This window comes from Rosa rugosa, chromosome 3 (genome assembly GCF_958449725.1).
Source record: "Rosa rugosa chromosome 3, drRosRugo1.1, whole genome shotgun sequence".
NCBI classification, from domain to species: domain Eukaryota; kingdom Viridiplantae; phylum Streptophyta; class Magnoliopsida; order Rosales; family Rosaceae; genus Rosa; species Rosa rugosa.
In genome coordinates, this window is record NC_084822.1 from 12,123,644 (window position 1) to 12,149,398 (window position 25,755).

Genomic DNA, 25,755 nt, shown 5'->3' on the forward strand with positions numbered 1-25,755 from the left:
AGAGAGAGAGAGAGGTGGTTGGTTTGGTTTAATTAGTACTTTAGTGGGAGAAGTTGGAATTAAGCCGAATAAGTTGGGATTTTTTTATTTTTTTTTTATTATTTTTTTTAGGAGAAAAATATCAACAAACAAACTAGGTGGAGGCCCAACCCAACTTATTGCTCAATTGACGTCTTTGTCCATGCCATTCTTTCTATTTTCAAACATTATCTATATCTTATATTTTTATTTATATAATTATAGAGTTAATTACTATTTACTCCCTATACTTATAGGGTTTCGTCATTTCAATCCCTGACCTTCGAATTTCACCTAAAAAGTCCTTGAATTCTCAATTTCCTCCCAATCGGTTCCTGCCGTCAACTTCCGTCCAAATTGTCCGTTAAATTGCTGATGTGGCATTCTTTTCAAGTGAAAATGTCTATTATACCCTCACCTACTATTTTTTTAATATATTTATTTATTTTCTTTTCTCTTTTTTTTTTTCTCCTTTTTCTTTTTATGTCTTCTTGCTCTCTTTCTCTCTCTCTCTGTCTCCAGACCTTCGCATCTTCCTTAGGCGCGGCGAGGCCGGGTATTAAGCAAAGTCTTGGCGCCGCCGCGTCTTTGCCTTTCCCTTCCAGATTGGCCATGAGTTGATGACTTCCGACGAAGCTCGTCTTTCAGATTACTGGCCCTCACCATTACCTCCTCAGCCATCATCTTCTTCTTCTCCCTCACTTTCATCTTCACTTCCCCAACCGGATACTCCTCTAATCTCGGCAGCTTGGTAAGTCTTTCTTCTTCTTTTTCGAGTTGCATTTCTTGATCTAAATCGTTGTTGATTCCCAAAGTTTGATTCTTTTGTGGTTGATTTGGGGATTTAGGGTTTCAATTCGGGTTCTTTTGGATTGGGATCCACAAGAAGGTCTGTGCTGGCTCTGAAATCCGACCCGCTAAAGCCCCAACTCGAGAAAGCCAAGTTGGTCAGTAAACCGTCCCGAATTATCTTTCGCCGATGATCTCTTGTTGAACATATTGTTTTGTTCGACCATGGTTGCCTGAATCCGGCTCCTCATGGATTCTCGATCTTCGAGTGCTTCTGCAAAAATACCAACAACAGTCCGATCTGGGTTTTATGAAAATCTAACCTTGTTGCTGATCTGAGTTTTATGATGGTAAATGGTATTGTTGTTCAAATTTGTAGTTGATTTAGGCTTTTTAATTTGTGATGAGGTAGCCTCTTGCAATTGCTCTGTATCTAGTTTCTGTTGTTGTGAGAAAGGCCAGGTTGGAGTTTGTTGACTAATTGCTTGTTTGTTTTGTCAATTTTGAGTTTTAGTTTGTTTGTTGCTTGTTTGGGGTGAATAAAATCTTTAACCTGACATTGAATTCAAATGTGCTAATGGTTTGTTGGAAACGAAAATTGAAAGGAGGATTTTTGCAAAGCCAATGGTATAGTTGTGACTGCCTTCTCCCCATTGGGTGCTATAGGAACTAGTTGGGTTACCAATCATGACAGGGGCTCTGAGGCCACCGCTGAGGGGTTTGGAGGTGTCGAATTCTTTGACGAATTGTTTGGAAACGTCGCCGTTCTGGCGGGCGAGCGTTGGTGTCGTTGAAGGTCTGGAGATGGAGAGAGAGTTGGCTTTGCTTTTGGAAGAAGAAGATGAAGATAAACAGAGGAGGAGAGAGATGGAAGAAGAAAAGGTAAAGAGACAAAAAAACAGAGAGAGAAAATAAAAAAAAGAGTTACTGGGGGTATAATAGGCATTTCGGTGTGTAAGGAATGCAACGTCAGCACTTCACAGACAATTTGGATGGAGGCTTGACGGTAAGGACTGATTGGGAGGAAATTGAGAATTCAGTGACTTTTTAGGTGAAATTCGAAGGTCAGGGACTGAAACGACGAAACCCTATAAGTATAGGGAGTAAGCAGTATTTAATCCATAATTATATGTTATAAAACTAAAAATAAAATATAAAAATAAAAAACCGCCTAGGAGGGGTGCTAGTCCTCGGGTCACGCCCGACTAGCGCCTAGCGTTTTTTAGAACCTTGCCTACAGAAGCAGGTTTATAAAGAGTTTACCTAACACCAAATTGAGCTGTGCTTATAAGCACAAAAGCTTGAAAGCTCCCCCAAACGCACCCCTAGTCACTATTTCAAAGCTAGGACCAAACACCAAGGAAAAAAAACTCATAAAGAAATAGAAATTTACATATAGGAGAACATAAACGACTAAGAAAATTCAAACAGCAAAAGAACACCTTAGAACTAGAACTATAGAGCAAAACCAAAAAGTTGAAGAAGAAGTCATAAGGGGCTACATAATTGTACGAAATGATTGAAGTTTCAATGATCTTTTTTTTTTCTTTTTAAGAAACTAAAGAGTTGGTAGCATCATTTTGAACTCTTTATTATTATGGGCACTTCATTAAATTCAAAGGGGTGTGTTAAGTATTTCATAATGTCAAAATGAGATGTAGTACGACTTCATATGAGGTGCAAATAGTCACACCCTAAATTTTAATCTTAGCGGATTATCCAATAACATTAGCAACTGTTTTTTTTTTAGGGGAATAACCGAATAAATATCCAAAGAGATATTTAAGACTTCACTGAGTCACTGCCAGAATATTACATAGACCAGAGCAAAAGCTCCCGAAGCATAAACCTGCTTTAGTCTATTCGGCCTAACCTGGAAATAGATCTCTAGCAAATAATACTCATTCTAGAACTGCTTGCACTTTTAAGAAAATGAGTATTATCCTACACTAATCAAACTTTGACCAAAATGATGCTACATAAACCAACTAGGAAGCTAGTACTTCCGCCTAATTTAAGACCTCAATTGGGGTATTTCCAAACTAGCCAATGGAATGAACCTGCCACACATGTAGCATCACAAAGACCAAGGTATAACAAAAAGACATAAAGTGCATAGCTGGGCTAAACCCACTGTACCCACTAGAAAAGGTGGTCTTATTGAAAAAAAAAAAAAAAATATATATATATATATATATATATTATATATAAAGTGCATAGCTGGGCTAAACCCACTGTACCCACTAGAAAAGGTGGTCTTATTGAAAAAAAAAAAAAAAAAAATATATATATATATATATATATATATATATATAAAGTGCATAGCTGGGCTAAACCCACTGTACCCACTAGAAAAGGTCGTCTGATTGAAAAAAAAAAAAAAAAAAAAAATATATATATATATATATATATATATATAAAAAGTGCATAGCTGGGCTAAACCCACTGTACCCACTAGAAAAGGTGGTCTTATTGAAAGAAAAAAAAAAAAAAAAAAAAAATATATATATATATATATATATATATATATATATATATATAAAGTGCATAGCTAGGCTAAACCCACTGTACCCACTAGAAAAGGTGGTCTTATTGAAAAAAAAAAAAAAATATATATATATATATATATATATATATATATATATATATATAAAGTGCATAGCTGGGCTAAACCCACTGTACCCACAAGAAAAGGTGGTCTTATTGAAAAAAAAAAAAATATATATATATATATATATATATATATATATATATATATATATATATACAGGCCTTCTCCACTGCGGACGTCCGCAGTTTTTCATTGGTGCGGATTTCCAGTTTTGACCCACTTTCCGATCATATTTTCACATCTTAACCGTTCAGTTTTTAGGTCCTAATGTATAGATCACCTCTACAAAATTTCAGCCAAATTGGTGATCGTTAAGGCATCCAAAACTGCAATTTACAACAATGTACACGAACGGTTCCGGTTCGGCAGATTCGGTCTTCGTGTAAATTGCAGTTTTGGATGCCTTAACGATCACCAATTTGGCTGAAATTTTGTAGAGATGATCTATACATTAGGACCTAAAAACTGAACGGCTAAGATGTGAAAATGTGATCGGAAAGTGAGGAAAAAATGGAAATCCGCACCTTTTTTCTTAGGTGCGGATATCCGCACCTGAGAATGATTCTATATATATATATATATATATATATATATATATATATATATATATATAAAGTGCATAGCTGGGCTAAACCCACTGTACCCACTAGAAAAGGTGGTCTTATTGAAAGAAAAAAAAAAAAATATATATATATATATATATATAAAGTGCATAGCTGGGCTAAACCCACTGTACCCACAAGAAAAGGTGGTCTTATTGAAAAAAAAAAAAAAAAAAAATATATATATATATATATATATATACAGGCCTTCTCCACTGCGGACGTCCGCAGTTTTTCATTGGTGCGGATTTCCAGTTTTGACCCACTTTCCGATCATATTTTCACATCTTAACCGTTCAGTTTTTAGGTCCTAATGTATAGATCACCTCTACAAAATTTCAGCCAAATTGGTGATCGTTAAGGCATCCAAAACTGCAATTTACAACAATGTACACGAACGGTTCCGGTTCGGCAGATTCGGTCTGTTCGTGTAAATTGCAGTTTTGGATGCCTTAACGATCACCAATTTGGCTGAAATTTTGTAGAGATGATCTATACATTAGGACCTAAAAACTGAACGGCTAAGATGTGAAAATGTGATCGGAAAGTGAGGAAAAAATGGAAATCCGCACCTTTTTTCTTAGGTGCGGATATCCGCACCTGAGAATGATTCTATATATATATATATATAAAGTGCATAGCTGGGCTAAACCCACTGTCCCCACTAGAAAAGGTGGTCTTATTGAAAAAAAAAAAAATAAAAAAAAAAAAAAAAATATATATATATATATATATATATATATATATATATATATATATATATATATATATATATATATATATCTTACAGCAACACTTGGCCTAGCCCAACAATGACAGGGCCCAAAGGGGATCCAACAACAACATCCAACATCAGATCCGGACCCTAAACCCTAAACCACCGCCGCCAACGAAATCTGGCATTTCCCCTGCCAGCACAGCGCCTGCCGTACCCCAGACCATGCCATGCCATCAAAGGAAGCACCAACATGGATTCAAAAGAAACAAGGTCGCCAACCCAACCTCCCCTAAGAGCAAGTGCACCCGTAGTCAAGAAAAGGCAAAGTCGAGAAGTCAAGAATTCGACCAGTCAAGCTACTATTCACTGCCACTGGACATGGGTTTGCACCCGTTGTTTTTCTTGCCCGGACAACACTGTTCACTTTTTCACTGTTCACAGTACTGTTCACGTAATTCACTGTTCATTCGTGCTTCACTATTTAAATTTACTGTTTTTGTACTGTTCATAGGTTTTTTAAATTTTTTTTGAAAAATAAAATATATTTAATGATAATAATGAATATTTACGGATAATTAATGTCATAATTATGAAATTTAATATTTAAATTCACTGTTCTTTTTTATGTTTATTATGTGTTATTTATTTGAATATAAGGTGTGTGCTTTAATACATGGAATTTCCAAATACAACTTTTATTTCATTAAATTGTCGCTTACATAAATGAAAAACTAGGAAAAAGTACAATACAATAACAAACATGCATAATAACCTAATTGTTCAAAACATAATCCTCATCCTCTCTAGAAAGGTAATTTGTGTTTGAAGGCTCATCATTAGGGTTAGGGTTAGGGTTGGTGGACTCACCCGTAGAGAAAGGTGAAAATTGTGGTTGTGTAGGATATCCCCCGGGGTAAGGTGGTTGCGGATAGTATCCACCGGGGTAAGGGGGTTGTGGGAATCCACCGGTGAAGGGAGGTGGTGGGAATCCACCGGTTAAGGGAGGTTGTGGGAATGCATCGGGGTAAGGTGGTTGTGGGTATGCACCGGAGTAAGGAGGCGGTGGGTATGCACCACCAAAATTTGGTTGTGGGAATGCACCACCAAAATTGGGTTGCGGATAGTATCCACCCATAGAAGGTGGCGGCTGCTCGTCAAGATCTTCTTTCTCCGTTATCTTCTTTTGTTTTCTTGACCAATAACGCTTTTTATTTGGTGTCATTTTACTTGTATCAATCTCCATAATACGCTCTTCCCTCTCTTTAATACGCTCTTCCATCTCTTTAATTTGATCTTGCCTTTCTTGAAATAGGAGTTGCTCTTTTCGCATTTCGATTTGCAAGAGGATACATGCTCTTTTATCTTCCTCTTGGAGACTTCGAGCGAATTCGTCATCGAGTTTTTTCTTGCCCTTCGTTGCCTCTATTTGGTTGTTCGCTATACTCTCGAGACTGCTTGAGTAAGGACTTCCTTCTTTCGCTGCCTTCTTGGCTTTCCGGATTGCTTCCTTAGCAGCCTTCCTTCCTTGAGGCCTCACATTAGGATCTGCAGTTTCACCTGCAATTACCTCATCTACATCCATGTCCAAGTTGATGGGGGAATTTTCAGCAATTGGTTGTGTGTGCGTATGTTGACTTCCTACATTTGATGTTCCTCCGGATGTATGGCTAGGGATGTCTTTAAATTGTGCAAAGCCCTCCACAACAGCGTAACTATCAAAACTCTGAAACAGGTGTCTTTTGGTCTTCCCTTTTTTCTTCATCCCGTTATGCCACAATTTCTGTGCTTCATCTTGCTACGTAATTTTAAAAAATAATAATAACAAATGCAATTAGTACAAATATAAATATCGTTGTAATTACATCATTATTTATCAACTAATTATTTTAATTATAACGAAAAACAATTATTACAATTAAAACGAGTTTATAATTACTACATTATTTATCATGTAATATTTTACTATAATGTATCAACAAATTAAATGATTTATCAAAAAATATAAAGGTCATAATTTTAATAAGAAAGTATCTCACCGTTTTACAATAAAAATCAATAAGTACAAATATAAATATTGTTGTAATTACATCATTATTTATCAACTAATTATTTTAATTATAACGAAAAACAATTATTACAATTAAAACGAGTTTATAATTACTACATTATTTATCATGTAATATTTTACTATAATGTATCAACAAATTAAATGATTTATCAACAAATACATACCTCATCAACCGCATTCGAACCGCTCTTGTACCAATTTTTCGCTTGCCTTAATGCACAATGCCACTCAAAGAGTTCAACCTTCAAAATTTTCCACCTTCCCTGCAAAGATTGGGTTGATCGGCTCTGCGGCCAATTTGCGTCAAAATGTCGCTTCACGCGCATCCATAAGTCATTTTTTTTCTGATTTGTGCCCACAGCCGGACATTGGCTTACAACTTTCCAAGACTTGCACAATTGAACATCTTCCTCATCCGTCCATCTCCTTTTATCTTGAGTATCTTCACTTTGATCTCCCTCTTGTCCGGCCACTGGACGTGTGTTTCCCCTTTGTTCGGCCATATTGGATAATGAAAATTTTGGATGATGAGAGCTATATGAAGAGGAGGAAGGTGTAACTATGAAATCAGATTTTTTGGGTGTGAGATGTTAGAAAAAATTGTAGGTATTTATAGAAAAAAATTTACAATTTTTTAATTTTTTTTTTGTTACCGTTTCTAACCGTTAAAACCCAATATATGCATATTAATTCCATGACCGTCGGATCTCAACATTAATTGAAACCAACGGCCCAGATTAAAGGACCGTTGGTTTCAAATTTTCCTCTCCTACAGCATATATAATTCCATGACCGTCGGATCTCAACATTAATTGAAACCAACGGCCCAGATTAAAGGACCGTTGGTTTCAAATTTTCCTCTCCTATAACGGCTGCATGCCACGTGTCCCACTCAGCACCACTCAGACATGGTTTGCCAGCTGCCTCTCCCTCATTCGTCCGTGTGCTCCACAAGCCCTCCTTCACGCGTCTGCCGCTATTTCTTCTTTCTTGACGTCAGCCACGTTCTGCTCTGCTCTGATGTGGCAGCTGGGCAAGGCAGGTCATGGTTTTAGTCACAAGCTTGACTAATTCTTTGGCCTCAGTCATGCAAAGCCATCTTTTGGCTGGTCATCATTGGGCCGGTGCAAGTTGAAAAAGACTTCAGCTGGGCAATATTGATATAAAGCTGAGCTGGTGCCCGGTCAAATAGAGACCGGTGGACTTGCTCTAAGAAACACCGTGACTGGAGCAACCGACTGCAGCATCTGCCAGGACCTACAAACATTGATACCAACCACCACGATCTCACCTTCGAGAAAGCTGGATTGCAGAGGCCATCAATCGTCCCAGAAAAAGACCCTGCCCGGCAGACCTACCGCAACTCGACGTGGCTATCGGCCAAACTAGGCATGGGAGTCGCTGGACGAGAAAGGGAGGAAACCCAAAGGAAACCTTAGCCACTGACGAGCACTTTTCTCTCTAGAAGGGAGAGCAACAACAAATTACTGATTGATTAAATCTTAACATCAGCAACTACTTCATCCTTGCAAAACTAGGGGAAAAGAGACTTCTTTGTCATCTCCTTAGTTTCATAATCCAACAATTCTACAAAATTTTGAATTCATTTTACATATTGTTTATTTGTCAACTAATTGCCCTCAAGTTCTGAATGTTCCTCTGCAAATTCTTCAAATTTCCATGAAGCTAGTTCAAGTTTTGCAATACCCAAAATCCCCAATTGTTTTCACCCAAAATTCAATGAATAACTAGAAGGGGGAGGGAGTATGTTCTTGTCTTCATCCAAGATCATGACTTCTTACCAATTTTAAAGAAATTCTATATCGAGTTGAGTAAGTCCCTTTAATATAAGGTCTTTGACCTTATAATCTCTCATCCACCTGAATTTTGAGAAACTCCAACATAATATATTTATGAGAAAATTAGATATAAACCCACTTTTCTAAAGAGGTATTGCGAAAAACCCATGCATATTTTTCTATCAATCTACACCCAGTCCATGTAGAGTATTGATGTATAATTAATATTTTTTCTTGTTTCTATATGCCTGATTTACCCTTGGGCAACCTTCCTTACAGAGTGTTGATGTATAAATTATAACATTTTGAAAAGTATGTGATTTATGGCTTAATTCATGCATGCTTTGATTTCTAATTTTCATTGAGGAAAACTTTTATATATAGCACCATGATTTCAAACTATACAAATACTAGTTCAGTTCCTGTAGACCTTAAGAAAGAAGTTCGAATTTGTTGTTGTGAACTTGTATATCACTTATGCATTTGTGACCATATTGTCTTTCGAAAGTATGGTATCTACCTATAAGGTATGTTATTCATGAGATTTAGTTTTTCAAATCTTTTCTTTTCTCATCATTGTACCTGAATTTTCATATGGTAAAGTATTTTGTTCTAGGTTTGAACTTTTCCTTTTGTATATTGTCATATTAATTTGATCATTGTTCATTCTCAATTGTTATCTAATCGATATATATATGCATAAGGGATAAGTTAGAGTTTTCCAACATAAGAAATATGGTCAATTCGCAATGATAGAATACCTAAGAAAGAGGTTGATATGAAAATTCCTAGAAGTGAGGTTAGCTAAACATATGCGATTACGCGTCTAATCTTTAGGTTGTAATTAAAATAAAAACCTGTTAGATAGGTTAAAAACTTAAACCTCTACCTTTAAGTCAGGTTGCAAGTAAATTGATGAAAAACACAAAATCTACCTATTTTGAAAGTTTAAATTACCAAAAAGTAAATTTCATATTCATTTAAATCTAGCCTTTGAATTCAAAAAAAAAAAAAATGTAAAGAAAGGCTCCATAATTCTAGCAATAATGATGAGTAGAAGGAAAATTACTATAATAATGAGACTAATAAAATATCTACAATTAAGGTATTTAAAGAGAAGATTAATTTTGCTAGTTGATTAATATTTATCAGCTTTAAATAGTGGCAATATGTGTAATTTAGAAAAAAATAAAGACTATATTTTATTCTAGTTGGTAATAATTAAGTGTAAATTGAAAAAAAAAATAGTAGGTGGGTTTTTTAGATGAACTCAACTTATGACATATATTTTTGTATTCACTGTTGTTTTGAACTTAAGCCCTCGACCAAGTTCGGTTGGAGAGAACCACTGCAAGTGGCCTAGTGGTTCTTGCTTAGTTGGGTGTGCTCCCCAACCTAGATTCGAACCCCGAAGCTGTCAAAGTGGCGAGACACTGTGCTGCAATGCACAGTTGGAGCATTTCACATGCGCCGAATGGATTTATTTTGGGCCTAGGAAACCTTTGGGTTCCCCTTGACAAAGTCAAAAAAAAGTTCGGTTGGAGAGAAATATGTACTTATCCATTGAACCAAATCTAAGTTAATTAGGTGAACATATCAAGATTAATCGGTCCATGTAGTTCTCCGACCAAAATGTCATACCCCATTCAATAGTAGTACAACGTAAAACTAGCAAAAGCATATAGGCAATTGCCGCAATTCTATTGCATTCAACGTGGTTATCCAGAACCTCACTTAAAATAGATGATCGATCATTAACCTTTTTCTTTGAATATAGGGAAAATTCTCAAACACCCCAAATCTAGCAAAATACCTCCCATACACCCCACCAACTTATTTCTATTCCCACTCACACAAAACTTTCCACTTTTTCTCCCTACTTTTCAAAACCGCTCACTATTCATCCCACTAATACCCCTCTCCATTTTCTTTTCTCTTTTATCTTAATATTTTAAATTTTGATAAAGCGTGGTGGGCCCATATCTTTAAATTATATGTTTAAATTATAATTGCAGCTAAGCTTCATCTTCTATATTCAAAGGAAAGCAGTTAAATTTTACTATTTATAATATCGATTGTTGACAGACTTGAGTTAAAGGCTATTTGTAAAATTACTAGCAAAGAATTGAAGAAAGAAAAAGAAAAATTGAGAAAATTGAAAGACTTTAGAGAAAGTCTTAAAAGAGAAACTCCCGATTACTGGGATATCATCTTTAGAGTACAAACAAGTATCTATAAGATTGAGCAAGATATTGAAAATCTCTTATATATCCTTAAAGAGGAACAAAAACCTCTTGATTATATGAGCATTGGTTAGATCCGCAAATCACTGGTATCAGAGCTTGTAAAGAGCTCAGCAGGGGAATCCCCAATGGGGACAATGTCTGATTTAATATTAGAGAAGTTGAATTCTCTACTGAAATATTCTGATGAGAAGTATCAGAACCTGCAGAAAGAATTATCTAGATGTCAAGATCATCTAGAAAAACTACCTGCTATAATCCACCAATTAGAAAAATTGGAAAACAAACTGGATTATATCAAGGAACTTCCAAAAACAGAAGAAGAAAAGCTAACAAGTGTTAGTAGAAAAATCACTAAACAGCAAAAAAACACTGGATTCTATGAAAAATATACTGAAGGACAAAAAAGTGCCTACAGTAAAACCAAAGAAGGCTAATGGATTCAAACCATTAGAAAGACCAGAAAAGAATCCTGTTCCAAATATGATTTTTCTGGAACAACCATCAACTAGTTATACTAGTATTCGGTATGAAAATCCGAAAGAAACTCGAGATGTCAAAATGATGAGCATCTTCGGGAAAAACAAAGGAGTACAACTCCTAAATGCTGAAGAATTCGAATATAACGAAATCGAGCATGAGGTAAAAAATGCCTCAATTCCAAACCTAGATTTCAAACAAATCTACAAAAGGGGAACATTTGACCTGATGGATAGCCATCATTTCAAATTACTTGAATTTACAACCCCCTCTACAACAGGAGAAACAGATCTCTTAATGATCACTCCTGATGAAGTTGCCCGAGCAAGAAAAAAGAATTATCAATTTATGCACATTGGAGCAGTCCAAGTAGGCATAAAACTTCTTGCCCGAGAAGGCATAAACTGTTCAGTTCTATGTGTCTTACAAGACAATAGACTAACAGATTTTCAAGCTAGTCTGTTGGGAACACTTGAAGCATCCTTATGCAATCAAGTGGCTTATTTCAACTGCTTCCCAAATTTCTCAACCAGCTTGAAAGATGCAGCTCACTGTCTAAGACTGAGAGTCAAGACAGATGACATATCTATGAAAAACGATATGCAAGAACTCGCAATAGTATACAGAATATACTATAAACTGATGAGTACCACAGTAGAACCCAAGACAAGGATATCCAATATCCTCGGTCTTACTACTGGATTCCTCACCAGTCAAAAGAACCATTCACAACAAATTCAAAAGGTTGCTTGGAATGAAGTAACTTTTCCTATTGAATGGAAATTATCTGGTCCTAAGCTACCAGCAGAAAGTGCAAAAGCCAAAATTTATGAAAGTAGAAAGACTGGAGAAATCAGTCTAAATTTTGACAATCACAGAAAAGGTGATGTCTGTCCTGAGAATATCAGGATAAACAAAAATCTTCTTAGAAGAAGCTACAACACTAGAGAAGCTAGTGTTAGTGGTACCAAACTCTCTGTTGAAGAACCAACAGAGCCAATCACTGAAGAAAAATTAGAAGCTGATCTGAACAGACCAGTTAATATGGTTAGAGCACAAAAGCTCTATGATCTCTATGATGAAGCAGAATCTTGCGAAAAACCTGAACGATTAGAAAAACTAATCGAAGAAATGAAAAAATTCAAACCAGGAAAGGAAAGAAAACTCCTTCCCTATCAAGATATTGAAATGGAAGAAGGAGAAAGCTCCAAAACTTTCATCATTAGAGAAAAGGAAAAACTAAAACTCCCTATATAGAAAGCCCCTACGGGGAAAAATGGAAAAAGAAATTCTCAAAGATTTGTTCCAGAGGACAAGATACCCAGAGTACCAATTTCCAATTATGGTATCTGGCTAGATCTAGACAAAGCTCTAGACAAGAGAAAAACTCTTGACCAATGGGTAGACAGCCTGATGATGGCCTCTGCTCTTACCCTTGGAAAATTTGAAGCTCCAGATCTTCAGATGTATTTTGAGACTACTCTCACCGGAGTAGCAAAAAAGTACTATTTCTCTTTCAAGGAGACAGCCAGAGGAAAAGAATGGCTGGAAGAGATCAAAACTTCGAAATCTCAGTATGATTTTGTAGTACCCTTGTACGATCAGTTCTGTGGAGATCTCTCAAATCTGAGTGAGAAGGCTAAAGAAATGGCCAAATCAAATATCTATGCTCTCAAAATCTGTGACATGAGATATTTTGAAGAATACTTGAATGAATTTCAAGAATATTACTGTACAATTGGTGAACTAGAGAATACTGATCTAGTCAACCTGTTGCACAGAAAACTCCCTGAACCATGGAGAACAGCTGTGAGAGAAAGCATAGCTGAAAAACCAATTGAAAGATTTTTAGTTGGAGGAATTGCCGACAGAATCCGGAAATTACTAAAAGAACAATGCAAAGCCAATCTTAGAGCAAAGATGGCTATGAAACAACTTAAAGGAGTTGAAAATTTCTGTTATGGAATACTAGACATGCCAACCAACTGGAGATGTCATGAATCAAAGTTCCACAGAAAAAGAAAAGAAAAATATTACTCGAAAAAATTCAGAAAGAGTAATAAAAAGAAAGATTGGAAATTCAAGAAGAGTTCCAACTTCAAGAAACAACAGGATGAAGATCCTAAAAAGAAATTCTTCAAGAAAAAGAAGAATCACCATGCCAATCATAAACAACCAAGCAAGAAAGCTTGCAGATGTTGGTTATGCAAAACCGAAGGGCACTATGCCAATGAATGCCTGGAAAATGGTAAAAGATCTACTAAAGCTCTATTTGACGAATATGAGCCCATAGTAGAAACAGCTAATATGAAAGGCTACGAAATAGCCTATTCTGATGATGAAGAAGATGACAGGTCAGTCTACTCTGCCTGGTCTGAAAAAGAAGAATCATCTGACTCTGAGACAGATTCTGAAGTAGAGTACTTAGAATCTAGACAGATGAATGTTCTAAGAGTCAAAAACTGGGAAGAAAGTAAGACAGAAGCATTACTGTCTTCTTATCAGGTGAACCCTGGTACATTCGTTTGTGACTACTGCCTATGTCACGAAAAGGATGGTCTCCCTATGTTTTGTGAAGAGTTAAAAAAGACTTATCACAAAGAGTGCTTCATAGCAGAAGCAAGAAGAAAAACCAAGCATGGCCTTATCAGCCAGTTGGTTGAACAAGAATATGAAGAATATTTCTCTGAGCAAAAAGAGACATGAAGCTGCTGAGGATCCTAAAGAAAAAATCCTCAAAAGGTTTCTGCTAGGTCCAAAAGGACTAGCCCCAACTGATCAATCCCAGGGTAAAGGATTGGCTAGCCCGTCTCAAACGACAGACGGTAAAGGCTCATCAAGACCGTTTATGACTGTTGCTTTGCCAAAAAGCAAACCTACTCCAAGTGGAGTAATAAATGTTTTTAATTATGAACTTCAAACATTTGACGCTCCTGTGTTCAGAACTGGCAGGAGGCTAGCTTACCACCAGAAAGCGATTTTGGATAATCTCCTATTTGCCTTTCAGGAAAGAAGCAGTGGTCTGATGTTCCCAGCTCTCTTCGCCCTTGCTGAGGAACTCTATGAAAATGCTAGACCACAGTTTGAAGAACTTCACACACAGCAGAGTGTTTTTCGAAAAGAAAAAAATTCACTTCCTTGAAGATCTAGAAAGTGCTAGAGTTCCTATCATAGCACTAAAAGAATCAGATTGGTTTGAATTCCATAATCTGATAGGAAGTCATAATTCTGAGGCATGTATTCCTCCAACCCTCTTCATCATTGCAGGACCCTATGTTGAAAGATACTTAGTCAATGTTCAGAGTGAACATCCTCAAGAACACAAGCTTTGGCTTGTTGAAAATGGTTTTGTCCATAACCTTTGGACTAAAACGAATGATGATCTCAAGGGACTGCCCCCTATCATTATCAAGACAGTCAAGAATGTCAGAAAAAATGACTGTATGCTGAGACTGAAGTTCAGATCTACTCCACCAGAATGGATACACAAAGCAAATGGTGAAGTTGAGTACATTTCTCCACATCATTATGTGAGAATTATTCAAAGAAGATATCTTCAGCCCGCCTGTGTTGGATACAATGGCCAGCCAAGTTCAAGCATTCCATGGATGAAGGCTATGTCGCTGGAATACATCAAGAAGATCATCTCTGAAGACACAAAGAATACCTTCCTGGCTGCAGGAGAGAAAACAATAATCACTGCTTACGATCATCCTGACGTAGTCAGTAGTGACCTTTTCCTATCCCTCACAAGAAAGGAGATAGATTCGACACTGGCATGCTTACAGTGGGTGGAAAAACTTGAAACAGACAACCACTACAAAATGTATGTTGATACAGATGTCGAAGACAATGCAACAACTGCTCGAATGGCCCAGGCAGATAACAACTCGTTTGTCATTGGTCACAATTCAGAAACAGATGAGAACGTACATGTGAAACAGCAGGTGTAGAAAGCACCGAAAGTACTTTTGGACTCTTCCCAAAAGCTACTTTTGCTTTTCAGAAAAGAAAAGGTGAAAAACATTTCACCTAAAGGAATCTGCTTTTCCCTTGTCCGACCTCCATCATCAGGAGCACTCAGGAAAGCAGGAAATCACGGAGTTGTGTTGTACATTTTTGTGTTTTGAATTCTGATTTGAGTTCCGCTCCCTATATAAGGAGCTTTAGTTTCAGTTGTTTAGGCATGGAAAAATCTCCCCGCATAAAAACCTTCCACCATCCAACAAATAGTTTAGGAAACTTAAGCAGAAGAGTCTTCTCCTCAAGCAAGAAGAATGTCATCGTAGCAGCTTGATCCTTCTTTCCTGTCTAGTGTGAAGTAGAGTGTTTTCATTACAAGTAAGTATCTGTAATCATTCTTATGGATAGCTAAGCAGCTTCTTAGCTGTTTTCCTGAGAATGAAGCTCTGAATTTTAGTCTGTAAATTATGTTTGAATAAATAATTTCAGATTGCTCATCCACCTTATCATTAGTTCGATGTTTTAATAGTTAATCTATTTCTGCCTTAATTCCTATACTATTTTTAGGCTTAGACTTTCTATTTCTTAGGAAAAATGGACTCAGCTTAAGATAGAAACAAGCAGCAGTGATTCCGCCTGTTAAAGTAACTGTTAGGCAGGAAGCCGTTAGGTGAAAAACTTAGGCATGTTGAAGGCTAGTTTTGTTTTTTTTCAAAAGTATGAACAAGTTTTTCTAGGGAAAAAGTAAAGGTTAAATTCAAAAGTCAGCATAGGACATATTAAACACTAGTTTAGAAAAGACTACCCTCATAGATCTTTTCCCCTAAGATTTGTGTAAATGGGCACAATACAAACTTATTGGTGCAAGTGAGCACAATATCTATGATTTATGGATAAACAAGAATTAACCCTTGAATATATGACTGTATGTGCTACTTTTAATTAGTTGTTGCATTAATTATTGGTTGGAGACTTCAAACTTTGAAGATGCTTTTGTGTGTTGGGTAGATCCTATTGTGGCAAAAATGCATTGGACTCAACGGACCTACATCCACCATTGTTTTTGTTCATGGCCGGACCCATATCATTTTTAAATTTGATAAAGCGACACAATTGGCCATAACCAAATGCAGGTCCTTTTCATCTATGTCTCGAACCCTGTCTCATTCGTACTGTAATGGATAAGATCAGTAGAATGCCATATGGCTTTAAACCCTAGTTTCTTTGCCTTCATAAGGGGATATTTCTTTGTGGTCACTTAGCTAGATATGATCAAACTTCAAACAAAAAGATAGAGATAGAGATAGATACTGAGAGAGATCGAGTGGAGGCAAGTGCCCCCTCAAACCTCCAAAAGCCAGATTAAGGCTCGCTTCAAACTTCTACCTTCCTCTTTCATTAATCCCGATCTACGTATTTCGGTTGGGATAAACTCAGATTACGGGTAATCACTTCTAAATCACGTGTTTTCAGGTAAAGTATCGACTGGTTTTGACCTGTTTATTACTTCTTTATTTGGATGCATAAATACACGTTCGATCACATGGGATGTGGAGAATAGAAAGCGAAGAGGATTATATCATAAAAGCGAAGAGTGTATTGCAGCTATGGTGATTCTGAGGTTGGACATGTGTGTGGAGCTACTGAAGCTGGCCATAGAGTTCGTCATCGTCGTAGCAGAAGCAGTCGAGATAGCTCTTCAGCAGAACTTCCCTCCAAATCTTACAAGTACTTCAGCTTATACCAGCACTCATCTTCCTTTTGTTGGCTTTCTCCCTTGAGATTCTTTGTATAGATTAGCTAGCGCTCATGAGTTTTATATCTGCAAAATTGTACAGTACGTCCAGGTAATCTCTAATGTAAGGCTTCAGGTTCGTTTAAATTCTACTCGGTTGCTTATTCCTTTGGGCCAGAAGAGATTTGTATTATTAGCTCTGCTGGCACCATTGATGCTTGGTAAACAGAGAGCCGATAGCCAATTCACAAAGATCGATGGTTTTGAATTTCCCCATTATTATAATAAAAAGAAAATGGGTACTTTTTTTTTTTTTTTGAATAAACAGAGAAAATGGGTATTCAAGCACTGAAGCGCGATAGATACCTGTCTTTGTGAAATTGGTGTGGATTTTGGTTTGGTTTACCAATTTACACCTGCGGAAAAGCCCGAAAGAACGGGAAAGCCCACCTAGTTCCAGTAGCCTCTGGAATGGTACATTGATACTGTTCGCTCAGTTTCTTTAGGGTCTGTTAGGCCCTGGAATGCTCGACATATAATAAGCTGCTTAATAAATAATTTAACCAGCTACGAGTATTAATGTTAGGTAATCTGGTTGGTCACAATGTAGGCCAAAAACATGTGAATTGCATATTTCATATTAAATTGGATTTGGTTTCCAAAGAAAATAAGAATCTGCTAGCTGGCGAATAGGTTTTGGTGGATAGATGAGGGCAGGAATAGAATGGAGAACAGAGTAAATGTCGCTTCATGCATGTAAGTCCATAGCTTTGCAACAGACGCTAGCAGCTATCTTAAGTTGTGACCTCTGAAAGCGCAGTAGACGGTAGCTCACGCATGCGATAAAGATGGAGGCTTATTTCTGCAATTGAATCGTTGGATGCTTCTGAAATCTGAATTATTGATATTGGACAATAGCATACGTAAAGGAAACAAAGCATAAGTGTCAACTCTAGTCGGCGGAAAGTCTTATCTGTCGGTCGAGTCAGTGGGCTGATTCGAGTGTCGACTATCTAATATCTAAAAATATCTTATCTCAATACTTATTGCATTCCACCATGCAAAGATAAAAAATATCCTTACTTTTGCCGACATGTTCTTTTTGTAATGGTCCATTGGATCAACCTATTGAACTAATCCACCACCGAACAGAAGATTTGTCTAGGGGTGAACTTTGAACCTTCGACCCTTTCCATCTTTTTTTCTTGATACAGACGGCCAACGTTTAATTGTTGTCAAACAAAAATAACGAGATTTTAAAAATATTCTCTTTTAGTCCTTTCTAAAGTTTTCAGACCAATAATTTTTCTCGAAAACACTATTTTGTCATCAGTAAATTAATAAAATTATAATTGTTTAAGGAAAACTGAAATTGGGAGAGAATTGAGTCGTACTTTCATTGATAATAGGAGTATCTTTATATAGAGGATTATAAGACATAGAATTAGAGTTGTACAAGGAAAGATATCGTACAATTAATCGGATATCTATAAATATCTCCGAGAATATCTCTAATTCTAAACCCCATTACAACTAGGTCAAGTAACCTAGAGTTTGGGGCAGACACACACATATTCTGGATTTACTTGAACATTCCCCCTTGTGTCGCCCAAACGTGTTACTCCTCTCGTTGCCTCATTAAAAACCTTGCCGAGTAACAAAAACCCTGTGGGACAAAAATAACCTCGATCGAAGGGAAAAAAGAGCACAACACACCCTTCATGTTTCGAGACCATACTTGTAGACATCTCTCCCTGATGACTACGGTCATGAGAGTTTGGATAACTTCCGCAAACGATGCTACCAACATGTTTCTCGAAAGTAGAATTTAGGCAATGACTTAGTGAGCAAGCCTGCCACACTATCCTCAGATTGAATCTAATTCACTTTGATCTTGAGGAGAGTCTGTTGTTACTGATTATGCTTGGTGTTGTCGCTTTTGATGTAGCCCTGCTTCCTTCAATCAAAACAAGCAGCATTATCCTAAATGCTTGTAGGCTCATTTGTGGTAGACTTCAAACCACAATTGTTCAAACATGCGTAACTATGGATCCAATCCATATACATTCACAAACCACTTCGTGAAGAGCAATAATCTCTGCATTGTTCGAAGATATAGCGACTATAGTCTATTCTGTAGACTTCCAATATATCGCGGTCTTACCCATGGTGAACACTTAACCTGTTTGGGAATGACTTTTGTGTGGGTCAGAGAGATACCCAATATCAGTAAAACTTTCCAAAACACATGTCGTTTTGGGATGGGGATAGTGGACGCAGGCCAGTGTTGGCGGCGTTCCTAGTGTGTGATGGGTCTGAATCCATCATCTCTCTGTAGGGATAGAACAAGACTATATCAATCGTACATCTCAAGTACCGAAAGATATCTTTTACACCAATCCAATGGCGTCGCGTTGGCGCAGAGCTAGAGCTAACTAACAAGTTCACAACATATGAGATGTCCGGTCTTGTGCATTGAGCTAAGTACAATAATGCGCCTATTGTACTCAAGTAAGGTACTTTTGCCTCTAGCACATCTTCGTCATCATCCTTCAAACAAAGAGGATCATTTTCAGGATCAAGACTACGGACGATCATGGTGGTGCTTAAAGGTTTGACATTGTCAAAATGCCTAAGAATCTATCAACACGATGCTCAAGTTTCAAACTGAGACATCATCGTGTTCTCCCAAAATCGTTCATCTCAAAATCGGATTTCAAGTGTTCAGCGGTTTTCCTTAATTCTTTAAGGGCTTCTAATGAAGATAATGTCCAACATGAACCACGATAGAATCCGAAACTTGTTATGGAAACGCGCGGGCATATCGATCCCTTCCCAATCAAGTAGTTACTTTAGTGAGCGTTTCAACCTTATTGTGAACGCGCTCCGTGGTCTAGAGCCACTTGACTTGGGTAAATAAAGTTCACCATGAACGTTCATGTATATTCTCGATCTAGATCCCCATAGAGATACGTAGTGACCACATTTGTAAGCTGCATGTTCAGTTATTCGGAAACTACCAAACTGACAGGGTAGTGGAGTGCAATGACATCCATTACGAGAGAATATGTCTCATCGTAGTCGATTCCAGGGCGTTTTGTGAGAAGCCTTGCACCATAAGGCGAGATTACCATCTCCTTTTCTCATCACGCTTTCTAATGAAGACCCATTAGTCAATAAGTTTTATGTTAGGAGGTGTTGGCGTCACTGGCTCAAAAATCTTCATCTTTATTAGAGAATCCATCTTAACCTGGATCACAGATTTCCATTTAGGCCAAATTTATTTACGTTGACATTCATTCATCAACAGAGCGTGGTTCGATATCATCGGACTCAATAAACTCATGTGCAACTACATCATCAATTATGATGGAGTTTCTATCCCACGTCTCATGTATACTAGTGTAATTTTCAAAGAGCTCTATATTCTCAGGAATAGGTTCTGACGTTGAGGCGTTCCCCAACGATAACCATAACCCTGAAGATTCTCATGAGATGGATTTTGAGTCTTGATGATCAAAGGATCGGAATGTGCCAAAATATCATTTGAATCCACGGGCCTCCCAAGCATCCTAGCTGGGGCCATGGCCTATAACACCAGAGTGCCACTCTCTTTGGCATTAGCGCCATGCCTACTTCCATGTAGGGTGGCGCTACGTCCTCTCATAGGGACGTCCTTCCTTGCAGGCATATTTGCAGCAGATATGTGTGATCTCATCACTTTAACAGGGATCAAGATGAGACATAGTGGGGACAGATCACGACAATTCCTGTCGTTCCTGCTGAACATTCATGTTCTTATCTCCCCCTAACCACAGGAAGACTGTCTCATCAAAGTGACAACCTGCAAATCTAGCAGTAAGGAGATCGCCTTGCAAGAGCATTAAGTGGCGGACGGTGGTTGGAGTCTCAAATCCAACGTAGTTGCCCATTCGTCTATAAGGACCCATCATAGAGCGCTATGGAGGCGCAATTATCACATAAAAGGCATACTTAAATATGCGTAAGTATGATACTTGTACCTAGTCACTAGCTGTAATGCAGAGGTAGATTGAGTGGCGGTGGGTCGTAGACGAATTAGCATAGCTGCATGCGATACTGCATCACTCCAAGCGGATATAAGGAGATCGGTGCGCATTACCAATGTTCGGACTACCATCGTAGTCGTTTTCGCTAGACCAATTGGGTGTGTTCATGGGAATATGATGTCCAACATCAGTCCCAATGTAATAACCATCGAAAGTCTTCGAGGTAAACTCTCTAGCATTGTCAAGTCCAATTGACTAAATAGGATGATCCGGGGAGTGAGCCCGTTGTCATTTGATATGTGCTAGGAGTGTAGCATAAGCAGCATTTACGTGGACAATGACACAATACGTGACCAGCGTGTTTGCATGTCCACCAACATCATGAGATATTTAAACGTCCACAAGTTGGTTGAATTAGTCCACAGAATCCCCATGGATTCTATGTAAGAATAGAATAAGTATTTTCATATCCTTTGCATAGGAAGGTCTGAGTCCTAACTTCCCTAAGGAACATGCTTTGTAAAACGAGCGAGAGGCTTTAGAAACAACCAATGAGGATTTTGGTTGGGCATGAGCGTCTGGAACTCTATTTGAAGCAAAGTTGATGATTGCAGCATCATCTAGGGTGCCATCACCATGATGGGCGCCATCCATGGCGTCATGGATAGGGACTGTGCTAGCCCTAGGCTGGAGGTGGACGGTGGCGGCGCCAGAGCCAGCGGCGGCAGTCACACTTAGTCTAGGAATCAACTTTTGATTCATGCTTCGTTTCGCTCGAGAGAAAGGATGTCGATGTGAAGTCTTTAGTAGACGGATCATCATATCACGACTAGGATGACCTATCTTGTTGTGACAAAGCCAATATGTGTCTAAATCAAAGAGATCTTCTCTCATAACTTTATTGGATTTAATAGCTCGAATAGTGACATAGAGTCCACTAGAGAGACACATAAACTTCTCTAAGATGCGCCTTTTTTCGCAATCATTAGAGGTATTGCAAAGGAACTCATGTCCGTTCTCTACATGCATTTTCGCATGGAATCCGTTGACTATTCATAGGTGCAATTTTCCCTAGGAGCGTAGAGAGTTTCTATGATAGTAATCAAGGTGCCATTTGGCAAGGGGAACTTGGGCTATTCCATGTCCTTGAATTAATACTAATGGCCCAGCCATCGTAGTCACAAAGTAATATGCTCAGAATCAAAATGGAGTCATAATGAAAAGAACTCAAAATTTTATTCATAAGCCAACGGAGTACATCATTGTCTCTTAACCATTAGGAGAATCTAATCCAAATGCTAGCTAATGCAAAACAAAGGTAGTCGTTTGACTTCTTTCGGTAACTGCAAAATAAATATGACCAGGTGTGTAGAGAGATGTCGGTGGAGCAAAGCTCGCTTAAGTACCACTTATCTCAAAAACCTTCCTAGACATCACACTCATTTTGGATGAACCTATGTAAAGAAAAACTAAACCAATAGCATTTACTACAAAGTATATGGCAATTGCCTATTACATCTCTTGGAAAAATAAGACTTAAACAGAATTGGCGATTTATTGTTCCCAGCCAGATTTGTAGTCTTCAACCCTTCACTCTAGATCATCTTCTTGATCTTCTTGTTCCACATAGTGAGCTTCTCTTGCTTCACAATATGCTTTGTAGGCGGTGACAATTTCTTCACGAGCCCTACAAATGTGTGCCCAATGACCGGATACTCCACATCGAGAACATACATTTCTTTGCTCAGACTCCATTGATTGAGGCGCTTTGAAAGCGTCATTTAGATGGCTCTTAATGTTGGTGGCGGCACCAACATGGCTAGAGGCTTTGCCTCCCTCTCTCTTTCCACGTTGACCTCTTCGGTTTCGTGTTCGCATATTTTGGAGATTATCTTCCCAAGTAGAGCGATTATATGGACCAGAACATCCAAAAGTATCCCTGAGATTAGGGTTTCGCTCTTGGCGCCCTCTCTTAGGGGCGCGACTATAATTGGATTCCGGAATATGCTCTGTTTCCACGGATCTCGAATTATAGTTCTTCACAAGGATGTTTTCATGCTTTTCAGGGACATTCATAGCTCCAATGAGCTCATGAAACCTTGTGATCCGTCCTGCAGTAACATCGATTCGATAGTTCTTAGCAACCATCAATGTAGAGATGGGGAAGGTAGAGAGAGTCTTCTCAATCAACATCGCATTTGTGATCTCTTTACCACAGAATTCCATTAAGGATTTAATGCAAAGTGCTTCCGAGTTGTAGTCAAGAACTGACTTGAAATCACAGAATCGAAGGCTATGCCATCTCACTTCTAGGTTAGGAAGCAGGGAGTCACGAACGTTGCCAAATTTTTCTTCGAGTGAGACCCACAACCTTCTTGGGTCTTCTTCATTCATACACTCGTACTGGAGCGAATCATTGATACGCTAAAAGCAAGCGTGCAATTTAACCCTGAAAAATGTCATCGTTAGTATATGGTAAATAAGGATCGTTCTAATCGGGGATTGATGGTACACCTGTCATTGTAAAACAAATAAAAAATTAATGAAAATGCAAAGTATAAATTTACAAAAAGAGTATATACAAGTAACGAAATAAAAGGGGGTTTAGGAAATAGGTTTTCGAAAATTAAAATAAACAAAATAAAGAAAATGTAAAAACAGATGTACAAGAATGAAACGTAAGAAACAAAGATCAAAACCAATTTCATGTAATCAAAGTCGATTCAAACCCTATAATTGATCATCTAAGTTATGAGAAAGAAGTTGATCATGTGAAATATTCGACGCAAATGATTTCCCATATTTTAGTTTCCTTTACTAATTAACCTAAGTGAAAGCACCTAGATCAATTCTATTAAACATGCAATCAAAGTCTAGAAAGCTAGCTAATCAAAACATGTTCAACGCAAGAAGCATAGAGAAAGGTTATCAACTTAAGTGCACAACCTAGTATAAATAAGTTCACCAATTTGCGTCGGCCTTCAATTGCCGTCGCCAATGCCTCCTGTTTTGCGACGGCAAAAACTGAGGGGTCGCGATTGTGCAAAATATTTGCGACGGTAACAACTGCCGTCGCCACTGGGCGTGGCAAACCCAATGGTTTACTTCGGCAAGAGTTTGCGTAGTAAAATACTAAGAGTTTGCGTCGCGTTTCTTCAATTCTTCCCGTAGTATGAAAACCACGACAGTCGCCCTCTGCTCAAAAAGAAAAAAAAAAAAAACCTCTCTCAAAACGGAGGCCGATCTCTTCGTCTCTCTTGTTCTCCCTCTCTCTCCGTCATCGCAAATCCCATCTTCCGCCAATACTTCTGTCTAAGCTCTTCCTTATCGGCAAACCAGATTGGGGAAATCTTTTGGGGGTATCGTTCAGATCTAGATCCCTCACCTGCAAAAGAGTCAATTGGGTCGCATATCGTAAACAACGTCGGTGAGTCCGTTTCAGGGGAGCTCTAGCTGGCTGGAGACCAGAGCTAAGATGGGTTTCAGTTTAGGATTCTTGGTCGGTATCTTTGGAGTTCTAATTCTCTCTCATGCCGCTTAATCAACCGTTCTTATTTTCCTCTCTCTCGGCAACCAAGAGCAGCCTCCATCTCTCTTTTCTTCGAGCAGCCTCCAAACCCAAAACCCAGAGAAGCATTGAGCGAGACCTCCCCAAACCCAAAACCCAAATCACTGTTCGAGCTTCTTCCACTGCCTTCGTCGAGACCTCCCCAGCTGTAAGTATGCTTCTTTTTCAAGCTTGGATTTCAATGCAATCAGTCAAAATTGAAAAACCCAGTTTCAGTTTCAAAGCACTGGGCTTTTGGATTGTGTGTTTAGTCACTTGTTTCAGTAACTTTCTAGTTTCTACTAATGTTTGATGGTTGAGGACTTGAGTCCTACTGTTGGTTTCAAGTTATTGGTTGATTTGGCTTTTTTTTTCCTTCATTCAAATCTGGGAGTTATGTGTTATTGGTTGGTTTCAAGTTTGGAAAGTGACGTTCTGGTTTCAAGTTATTGATCCACTCTGCTGATATTGATCCACTCTGCTTTGGCATCTATAATTAGATGTAGATTTGGTTTTTTGCTTATTTAGATTGAGAAATCTGGTTTTGAAGAATGATGAAGTAGCTCTGGTTGTATATCTTGTTTGATTTTTGAGATCTTAATGAAATGGGTTTTCGAGAGATGATGTTGCCCTCCATGTGTTTGTGAAAATGACTCTTTAAATTGAATGATGCGTTTTGTTTCGATTATCTGCAAATGCAAACTAAATGAAGTACTTGGCTCACATAATTGAGAGCTATGGTAAAATGTTCATAGAATTGAAAGGTGAAACTCATTTGCTTACAGTCATCACACACTTCTCCATCTTCCTCATGTCATCAATTGCTTCATCATTACTGTCCAGTAGCAAATGGAGCTTTCTTTGGTTATAGCAATTACTGAGAGGATCATGAAGGCTCTCAAAGACTAGGACGAAGATGAAATCCCACCTGAAAGTGTCCGTTGCTATGTTCTTTATGAATGCCGCAAGTGGAATCTTGTTTGAACATTTCTTTCTTCCTTATTGTTCAGTTCATGTACCGAATGATCCTGAATATTTCAGGCAGTTCCATTTGCTTTGGATTTTTGTTCCGTTCACAAGCATGATCTGTATTTCAACTTCTCTATAATTGAACTTTATGTTTCAACATTTCCATCAGTTGTCCCAGCATTTTG

General features: G+C 38.0%; 2 protein-coding genes and 2 long non-coding RNA genes across 4 annotated transcripts; 3 read left to right on the plus strand and 1 right to left on the minus strand.

Moving 5' to 3' along the window:
- The first annotated feature begins 520 nt into the window (after positions 1-520).
- LOC133735509 (uncharacterized) lies at positions 521-1,320 on the plus strand. The gene is made up of 2 exons (XR_009859072.1): positions 521-769; positions 867-1,320. It is a non-coding gene; the product is annotated as an uncharacterized LOC133735509 (long non-coding RNA).
- A 1,501-nt stretch (positions 1,321-2,821) lies between these two features.
- On the minus strand, positions 2,822-7,366 carry LOC133737238 (uncharacterized). The gene is made up of 3 exons (XM_062164841.1): positions 6,971-7,366; positions 5,935-6,533; positions 2,822-2,867 (listed from the first exon to the last, which is right to left on the minus strand). The coding sequence occupies exons 1-3, from the start codon at positions 7,307-7,309 to the stop codon at positions 2,822-2,824; spliced, it is 984 nt and encodes a 327-aa protein (XP_062020825.1). The 5' UTR covers positions 7,310-7,366.
- A 9,148-nt stretch (positions 7,367-16,514) lies between these two features.
- Positions 16,515-17,178, plus strand: LOC133738838 (uncharacterized). The gene is made up of 2 exons (XM_062166511.1): positions 16,515-16,764; positions 16,897-17,178. Exon 2 carries the CDS (start codon positions 16,899-16,901, stop codon positions 17,070-17,072), a length of 174 nt encoding a protein of 57 aa, XP_062022495.1. The 5' UTR covers positions 16,515-16,764; positions 16,897-16,898; the 3' UTR covers positions 17,073-17,178.
- A 6,995-nt stretch (positions 17,179-24,173) lies between these two features.
- LOC133740391 (uncharacterized) lies at positions 24,174-25,733 on the plus strand. Its single transcript, XR_009861194.1, has 2 exons — positions 24,174-24,770; positions 25,387-25,733. It is a non-coding gene; the product is annotated as an uncharacterized LOC133740391 (long non-coding RNA).
- Positions 25,734-25,755: the final 22 nt, after the last annotated feature.

Coding starts and splice junctions, on each gene's coding strand:
- LOC133738838 (XM_062166511.1), top strand. CDS start 16,899: ATGGTGATTCTGAGGTTGGACATGTGTGTGGAGCTACTGAAGCTGGCC.
- LOC133737238 (XM_062164841.1), bottom strand. CDS start 7,309: ATGGCCGAACAAAGGGGAAACACACGTCCAGTGGCCGGACAAGAGGGA. Junction 6,534..6,970: donor GTTCGAATGCGGTTGATGAG/GTATGTATTTGT, acceptor AAAATTACGTAG/CAAGATGAAGCACAGAAATT. Junction 2,868..5,934: donor CCAAATAAAAAGCGTTATTG/GTCAAGAAAACA, acceptor CATGTGTGGCAG/GTTCATTCCATTGGCTAGTT.